The 9,654-nt window shown below is 36.1% G+C and overlaps 1 protein-coding gene across 1 annotated transcript in view; it reads right to left on the bottom strand.

Moving 5' to 3' along the window:
* Positions 1 to 9,325, bottom strand: part of LOC113618368 (putative uncharacterized protein ENSP00000383407) — a 47,517-nt gene extending 38,192 nt beyond the window's left edge. Inside the window, exon 1 of the mRNA XM_027102464.1 lies at positions 8,402 to 9,325. Coding sequence (XP_026958265.1) covers positions 8,402 to 8,629 — 228 coding nt within the window. The 5' untranslated portion in view covers positions 8,630 to 9,325. The remainder of the gene's footprint in view (positions 1 to 8,401) is intronic.
* Positions 9,326 to 9,654: the final 329 nt, after the last annotated feature.

The following is a 9,654-nucleotide window of genomic DNA, read 5'->3' as shown; positions in this document are numbered from 1 at the left end:
CTGCATCGGCAGGCGGACTCTCAACAACTGCGCGACCAGGGAAGCCCTCCTTTCACCATTTTAAGCTGTAGTTCTTCCTTTACAAACCCAGCTTAAATCTCACCTTCTCCACTGAACTTGCACCGTTAAACCACAAACCACTATCATGTTCTTAGTCATAACACATTATTGATCATTTACTTTGTGCCTGCCACTGTGCTAATAATGTTAATTGCACTGTCACTTTTTATTCTCAAATAATGAATGAGAGTAACAAGCAGTTTCCTCATTTTATAGGCGAAGAAACTGGGCTTAAAGAATTTAAGGAACTTGTCCAAGATCATGTAGCTAGTAAATTTCAAAGCTGGCATTTTTATAAAGTTTATTTGACCCTCAAATGTTGTGCTCCTGACTATTACATTATTTTTTTTTGAAATTCCTTCTGAGAAATATTGTAGAAGTTGGGCTTGATACTTATAATACAGCATTTAATTACATAGTGTCTTATTTTATTCTCTAGATATTTTTGATATACATATTTCTACTGTAGTTGACAACTGTCATTCACTAAACCTAAAATCAATGTGTAGAAGAAGGAGGAAGAAGAAGAAGAAGGGAGAAAGAGAAGGAGAAGTGAAGGATGGAAGGAGAGCAGGAAGGAAAGAAGTAAAGAGAGAGAGAAAAAAAGAGAAAAGAGAAAGAGAAAGAAAGAAAGAGAGAGGGAGGGAGGGAGAGAGAGAGAAAGGACTCCCATTGTTACTAGGATGAGATATGTGGCTTAGGTCTTATCCATCACACGGGCAAACTTAAGACACTGATTCAAAACTGACTAAATGGGAGAAAAGATAAGGTGTGGGCATCCATTTTTAACGTAGCAAATCTCAGCAGAGATAGTGTGGTTCTGGAGCCTACTGCTATGATAGTAGCTTCTTGACTTGGACCCTTCCTGCTGGTGGCAGAAGCAACAGCTCTTGGGGGTGGCAAGTTTTGTAGTGTGCTTCTCAGTAATTTCTGCAAGCTCGGCTAGAGTATATATCTTCAGCCTCCCAACAATTCTGAGATTTCTTTAAGCTGTAATCCATTTCTTTCTGCTTAAATTAGCTAACATGGATTTGGTTATCTTCAAATTAATCCTGATCAATAACTTATCAGGTTAATTTTAGGTCCTGTATTAGTTATCTATTGCTATTCAATATATTACTCCAAAATGGAATGCCTTAAAACAATATACATGGATTATCTCACAGGTTCTGTGTGTCAAGAATATGGGTATGACTTAAATGGGTCCTCTGATTCAGGCTTGCAGTCAAGTTATTGGCCCAAAGGTATGAGGTTTCATCTAAAGGCTTAGCTGGGAAGAGTATCCTCTTCCAAGCTCACTCAGTGATTGTTGGCAGCATTCAGTTTTCTGAAGTCTGTTGAAATGAAGGCCACTGTTCCTTGCTGGTTGTAGGCTGAACGCTGCTCACCTGGGCCTCTTCTAGATGGGATCTTGCTTCACCATAACGTGCAAGCAAGAAAGCAATGGAGACAGTCCTCTTGCAAGACAGAAGTTATAGTCTTTTATAACTTAATCATGGAAGTGACTTCCTATCACCTTTGCCAAATTCTATTGGAATCAAGTCTCACACAAAGAAAGGCGAGTATTACATAAAGACGTAAATACCAGAGGCAGATGTGATGGTGAATTTTATGTGCCACCTTGGCTTGGCCACACAACTCAGGTATTTGGTCAAACACCAACTGAAATTATCATTTAAGTCAGTAGACTTTGAGTAAAGCAGATTACTTTGTATAATGTGGCTGGACCTCATCTCCATAGTTGAAGGTCTTAAGACAAAAAAACTGTAGCCCCCCAAGGAAGAGGGATTCTGCCTCTAGACTACCTTTTGACTCTTATTACAACATCAGCCCTTCCCTGAGTCTCTAGCCTGCTGGCCTGCCCTCCAAATTTCAGACCTGCCAGCCTCCATATTGGAGCCAATGAGCCAATTCCTTAAAATAAATTTCTCTTTCTATATATCCTCATCCTATCAGTTCCATTTCTCTACAGAGCCCTGATTTATACAAGAGGGTTCATTAGAGGCCATCTTAAAAGTCTGCCTTCCACAGTTCCAAAAGGAGAATAATAGTGTTTTAGGTTAGAAAACACTCCCCCTTCCAAAAAAATTTAAAGTGTACACATGGAACCACTTTAGAGCAGCAAGGGACCTTGGAGACCATCTAGTCTAACCTTATTATCTTATAGAGGTGGAAACAGAGAACCAGATAGTGTAATGACTTATTCAGCGCTATTTAGGAACAAAGCCAGGGCAAGACTTCAGTCTTCTCTCTTAAGGTCCTTACCATTGCCCCATAAATTCTCCTAAGTTGAGAGCCGAGAATTGCACTAGTCGCCTGAAGACTGATTATAGTGAAGGAAAATCTTCGTGGGCAGATAAACTACTGATCAGCTGGGTTGTTCTTCCCTTCAGTCGCTCTTCCGATAGCGGGTAATGGTTTTGTGCCGGTGCTGCCTCATCCTCCAACCCAGATTCCTTAATGATCAGTGGTGTTCACAGCCAAGATGGCAGGCTGGGTCCTAGATCCTGCCAGTGGCTATGGAAAAGAGCAAAACTAACTGGCCAAGAAGGGATTAAACCCTTGACCTTGGCCTCATTAGTGCTGAGCTCTAACCAACTGTTAGACATGTATTGTATCATTCATTAGTGCTGAGCTCTAACCAGCTGTTAGACATGTATTGTATCATTTGTCTTTAAAACTATGTCTTTAAAACATATTCATAAAAATATGAATATTACGCTCTTATTAACATCTGGTAGCTGGGAACAATTTAATTGATTTCTCCAGTGCTTTTTATCAGTGCAGAATGTTGATGAATGTGAGTACATTAAAAAATTAAACTTGCATTTTTAAATATTTAAGTTAAAATGGACCCCCCCCAAAAAAAAAAACCAGCACCTGAATTATAAATTAGGCTAACAAGAGCCACCGTGATAGATTTTCTTGTTTTCTGTTATTTACACATGGAAGGAAATCTAGGAATGAATGTCAAACATTGCACTCAAACTGGGTGTTCATGATTTGGGGCAATTTGTGGAGATTAAAATCTTGGGTTTTCTAATGCACATAACAATAAATCCTGTTGCTTCTTCTTGTCCAGCCTGGTAAAAATCAATGCTTTTAGGTAAGGAGTGTTGATTACAAATTATTTTGAACAGTTATTTTAAAACGACATCCAAGCTCAAATGAGAGTTTGACTTAAAGTCATTTAATCAAGGATATCAAATTAAAGGAAGGAAAATGAACATTAACATGCATTTTGCCAGGTGCTTAACGTTTGTTTTAACATTTGATCCTCACTACAAACCAAGAGACAGACATTTTTATCCATGTTCTATTCCTCAGAAATCTTAGGGTTAGAGAAGTTCAAAAACATTCTCAAGGATACACAGTTCTCAGCTACCTGGGGAGCCGGAATAAAACTCAAGTTTATTAACTTCATTGCCCATCTCAAGTTCTCTCTGTATGTCCTATATATACATATATATTTATATATACACACATACATATATATATATATATATATATATATATATCAGATTGTATTTAATGTGCATATAAAAAGGTTGGATTCTTTATCTTCCTATCTTCCCCTCCTCTTCACTTCTCATCTCCCCAAAACATGTTCTCACACTCAGCCTCTCCTACTCTCTCTAAGTCTTGCATAGACGTACATGCGTAGCACACACACACACACATGCTTGGGACAGAAAGGCCAAAGAACATTAGTATTTGGGAAGCCAGAGCTGCAGTCTTGACTCCATCCCTCATTTCAGACAAGTCATTAATCTCAGCCTCCTCATTGGTTAATACACTTGTTCCCTCTGGTCTTGTCTCTTCCTAAAAGTATATAACTGTTTATCTTCAAGTATTTTTATACTTTATATTTCTTTTATAAGTATACTTATATATATATACTTATATATACTTTTATAAGTAAAGTAGGGGATTTATATTTTCTGATTACTCTGATGCCTCAACATCACCAGCAAATTCAAGCCTCTAATTCTATGCTGTCCAATATTGTAGCCATTTCTGGCGGTATGTGGCTATTGAGCAATTGATATTTGGTTGGTCCGATCGAAGAACTAAATTTTAATTTAATTTAATCTTAATTTCGAAATTGAAGCTGGGTCAAAAAATACACAATTTTTATTGTTTCATTAGGAGCAGGATTCACTTTAACCATTGAAACTTTAGCATCTGAATTGAGATATATAAGATACACACCATGGGCTTCCCTGGTGGCGCAGTGGTTGAGAGTCTGCCTGCCGATGCAGGGGACACGGGTTCGTGCCCCGGTCCGGGAAGATCCCACATGCCGCGGAGTGGCTGGGCCCGTGAGCCATGGCCGCTGAGCCTGCACGTCCGGAGCCTGTGCTCCGCAACGGGAGAGGCCACAACAGTGAGAGGCTCGCGTATGGCAAAAAAAAAAAAATATATATATATATATATATATATAAAATTAACTTTTTATAATAATTACATGTTGAAAGAATAATCTTTTAGATATACTTGCTTAAATACATTATTAAATAAATGTCCACCTGTTTCTCTTTTTAAAAATGTCACTCCCTGCGTCAGCAAACTTTTTCCCTGAAAAGTCAGATAGAAATATTTTAGGCTCTGTGGGCCATATACAGTTTCTATGGCATGGTCTTCTCTATTTTTGTTTTAAAAAAAATTGCTTTAATGTAAAAGCTGTTCTTAGCTCATGGGCAGTACACACACAGGCCGCCTGGGGCAGGAGTTCTAGCCGCAGCTCTACAGTGACATATTTGCCCTTCTAACCCCGGTGCTCAGTAGCAAGAAGGAATGCTCTTCTCTGAAACTGAACTAAGCTGAATCCATACCTAGGATTGTTCTCCTCATTTTACGAAGAGGACACTGAGGTCTAGAGAATTTAAGCAACTTTCCCAAGTCAAATAGCTGGTAAGTGCAGAGCTAGAATGAGAATTCATATCTGCCCAGCTCCAGGGCTCACGTATGACACTGCATCATACATTCTGCATTATTAAGACTTTCCTTAGTTTGATTAATGAACCTTCACTGATCCATTCATTCAGTAGTCATTGAATGAATATTTGTGCAACATACAATAGAGACATATCCCCTGTTCCACATTTAAGCTCATTTTTGAAAAGGTTCAAATATCTTACCAATTTAATTTATGAGATACAAAATGAAGTGGAAAATTGACAATTATTTGCTAACTTCAATCAATATAGATGGCAAGCCTGATAATTCAGGCTTGATCCTGTTAACCGCAATTGGCAGAGGTACAAACATTTTATGTTCTTACTTTTTTTCTAATTCAAGATCCTTTATTAGCTTCAGACATAATAAAGAGGTGCTAAAATAGGTAGAGGATCAAGGAGTAACAGCCTACATTTTAACCAATGTAATGATAAAGTAGTCGATCTCCAGTGAGGCTAGTATGTTAGTCTATTTTCTTTCAGCATGTTTATTTAGTTGCATGATCATTCGCTCTGTCAAACTTTATAGCTAGTTTTTTTTTTTTTTGGCAGAAGACCTCCAAAACTCTCTGGTTTTGCCATATACTATAAGTGGATCTCTTATTATTTATCTTTATGAAATTTAATAAAGTCTCATTTTAAATCAATTTCTCTTTAGACCAGCTCTCCCTTACCAACCCCTCCTAGAACTGCAATTAAAATGTAAAGTAGATATTTTTGATGTTCTTCATTTAAAATCCCAACATTAACTTCTTTCCCTTAAATGCCTTCTCCATCCTTAATTGTGCAGTTGGTCCACAACTGATCATCTGCTTTGGGACTCTGGAGCATCTTCCGTCCACCTGTGTAACTCCTCATTTTGATTAACATGGTGTTTTCCACATAGCAAACTCCTAATAAGTATGCATAAATAAAATAGCTTTAAGGGAAGCCAAGAAGCCTAGGATTCTTTTTTCATTTTGGTTTTTCTTTTCAATTCATGGGGCAAGTGACATTTTTAGTATGGGCTACAAATTTCCACTGTAACAACTAGATATGCTGTCGGGTTGGGTGTAAAGAGTTTAAGTTTGAGAGCACCTCTCCTTTCCAGTAAAATTAAAATTACAAATACATTTGGGCTGAGGACTCTCGGAACTTGAGGAATAACTCCATTAACTTTAGGGATGTTTTCATAGTATTTTCAGAACATTAATCCAAAAGAAGAATCTATTTCCAATTCTATTAAAACTGGTCCAAATCTTTTTTTCCTTGAAAAAAAAAAAAAAAAGGAAAGTGAGGAGTGAAAGTAGGAGAAAAAAAGCATCCATTCTTCAGAGGCTTAGATGGAAAGTCAGGAGGAAAGTTCTAAATCACTAAATTTCATTATTAAAAGACTAACCTTCTTTTATCCAAGCTGTGGAATCACTTTAATTAGGAATAAAGTAGGTATCAATGATAATTTGATACAACTGGTATAATTCACCAATTGAATAGTATAATCAATAATTGAACCAGTTGTTTTTCAGTACATATATATATATATATGTATACACACACACACATTTATGTTTGTATATATGTATATATTTTAAAATTAGTGAGTATATATATTATATATGTATATATAAAATGTATATATATATATATACCTCAGTATTTAATTATATATGCAGAAAGACAGAAATATACAGACAGAAAGAGAGAGAGCTGTAGCAATTTAAATCATGTTTTTATTATTCTCATCTATTTTTGCAGTGTAGATGAAGTTTGATAACAATCCTATTAGACTGGTTGGCCATGAACTTGTTTATTTTTCATGCATACTTATTAAACTCACGTGTTTAAGGAAATATCTTCAGGCTTTTCAGCCTATTCAATTTTTCTTTTTAATTGTAGCGTAAAAATGCTTCCAAACATTTTGCAATGTCAATTGACAGTATCACTGTAAATGGACTCTCTCTGTCTCTCACATTAAGATGTAAAATGTATTGCTGCTTCCTCTTAAGCGTATCTGTCAAAATCAATATCTTCTGGGTATTAAAAAGTATACAGAGTTAAGGGAAGAGTTTCCACTGCACTAAATTTTTAAAATTATATTTACTTACTGAGACTCATTATTGAACTTGTTTACTAACTTACAGTACATTACCTTTCAGTTGATCTAAGTTTCTGGGAAACAGAAACATTCTGGAAGTTGGGAAAATAAGAAGTTTTCAATGTCCCTGAAGAATAAAACTGGTAGCTGTACAGGCAAGTACAAAACTCGAAGGTATTTTACTCTAACGCTTTCTCTAGAGCAAAAAGATATCTGGGTTTGAAGCCTGGGTCATCCTCTTTTTAACTGGGAAAGTTATTTAGCCTTTCTCAACATTTCTGAACCTCTGTAAAGGTTTATTGTAAGGATCAACACAGATAATTTCATATATAACATCATCTAGTGTAGTTAATATTATATTTTGTTATTGGGGAAATGTGTGATTGCAAGGGTAAGAGGTGGCATCTATATCTACAAGTATAGAGAAGTTCTTTATCTGCTGCAGACGTAGGATCTTTTGTATTGTCCTAAGTCACAATAGAAGCCACATAAGTTTATTAGAATGGGATTAACACAAATACAGCACAACTGACTAAGAAAACAGCCCGCACTGTAAAACAGGAACAGAGTCAACTTTGCTGAGCACGGAGAACTCTATGCCTCTAGTAATTATAAATATAATTCACAAAAACCATTTGCCTTTGCATTCTAGTAATACTCAATATTTTGTAAGTAAGTTGATGGTGTGTGTCCATAAATTTAAGAAGCAGCTCAGTAAAGTGGTTAGCACAGACTTTAAAGCAGCCAGAGGTGTGCTGGAGTTGACACTAGAGAGAATGAATAATTAAATATTCAGGTATTGTAAGCCTGTAATTAAACCATTGGTAGTTTGAAATCAACCATGGCAGGAGCATTCACACCATGGAAACTGGCAAAGGCTATTATACAAATCTCAGGTTCCCCGCATCCCCCCCAAAAACCTGGTATACCAGTAAACTGCTGATGCAGGCATATATATATTTACTTGCCAGATTTACCACTTAATGGTTTATAGTCTTTAACAAATTATGTTGTATTTCTCTCCTGCAATTTCCTCATCTAGAAAACAATACAATTATTTCTTTGTCATAAGGTTGCTTTTGGTTAAGTGACTTAAGTTATATAATCACCTAATGCATACTTTGTAAATGGTAGTTCATACTAATAAGCCAAAATCATGTAAGAGACACAGTGAAGAGCAAAGCAGAAACTAAAAGTAAATGAAGAACTTTCTGAAAACAGGGTCTTTTTGCTGTATTAACAGATTTCATTAAGCAAGTGATTCGAAATATATAATAGAGAAGAGGTGATCCATTCAAGGTTCACTCACCATGAAGAGATTGTTGTGTAAGTTTCCATTTTCCCCAGAGGGTGAGAAAAGAGAATCAGTTCTACCAGAAGTTTCCTCTTGGTGAGGTTGTTGTTCTGGGACTGGCTCATATAAGCTGTCCATAGAGCCCTCCTGGAATAAAGAGATTTCTGAGTCAAGGAAAAATAAAATGATAATTTTCATTGAAAAGTCATCTAACCATCTACCCACCTTTATACAGTACCCCATCTAAATGATCCCGTGCATTGGGATTACGAGTTTATGGTATGCCAGTGTTCAACAGTGAACAAGACAGTAAAGAGAGGCATTCTTAGCACTTATTACAGAGCCAGGAATTCAAACAAAACTCTAAGTGTTGGGGAGCCATGCACAAAATGTGGCAATTTCTCAAGAAGCATGACGAAGACATGAAGTTCGAGGTACTAAATAAAGACCTATTTGGACACCAATAAACTGTGTTGGGTGTCAGGTCATAGGTTTTAGTTATATGTATCCCTCTAATTAGGGTACTAATTAGTACTAATTAGTACATGTCCTTGTATAAGAAACACAATCTGTTGTACTTCAGCTTCCTCAACTGTAAAGCTGCAGTTTTATCCACCTTACAGAGGAACTCTCAGGATGAAATGAATACAGTGTTTGCTTTGAAACAGCAAAAGTATTTCACAAGTACAATAAAGGCATTCATATTAATGTTTACAGTATTTATCTTAATAAATAATATTGTTCATTTGTTTTTATATTTTCATGGAATATTGAATGTTAAAATGTATGAGTTTGCATTGAAAACCATTGTAAACTCTGTGTTAAATCCCCTTTGTATTTGGGAAGCAAACTTAACTGAATTGGCTTCTTATGTTTTTTTTCCTTTTAAGACAGAATTGGTCTAGTTATGGCCTCATCTGGAAACAACCTTAAGGGAAAGAGGTATACACTTAATATATTGAAAATTTCTAGACATAGTAACTGGGGAGGCTGATAATGGTGGCATCAAAACAAAGGTCTGCTGGATTATGAAAAAGTTTTTTGCTTTAAACAATGAGTGTTGCACTGAAAATGTTCTCATCTTTAAAAATATATTTTATTAAGATACAAGCAAAGTTAAGATTGAATTGTATTCACATTGTCTACCTTTAAAAATTTCAACCAATGTGTTCTACAGTTCCATAATTCAAGTAACTTCTGCTCCAAACACATGGCAAATTATTGGGAAAATTTGAAAGACTTAAGTAAGCTCTAAGACATTTGTGCTC

This window comes from Aethalodelphis obliquidens, unplaced genomic scaffold, assembly GCF_003676395.1.
Source record: "Aethalodelphis obliquidens isolate GAN/ISIS:26980383/991018 unplaced genomic scaffold, ASM367639v1 scaffold1, whole genome shotgun sequence".
NCBI classification, from domain to species: domain Eukaryota; kingdom Metazoa; phylum Chordata; class Mammalia; order Artiodactyla; family Delphinidae; genus Aethalodelphis; species Aethalodelphis obliquidens.
Note: the sequence above shows the minus strand (reverse complement) of the source record. Positions and strands in the feature narration are given on the sequence as shown.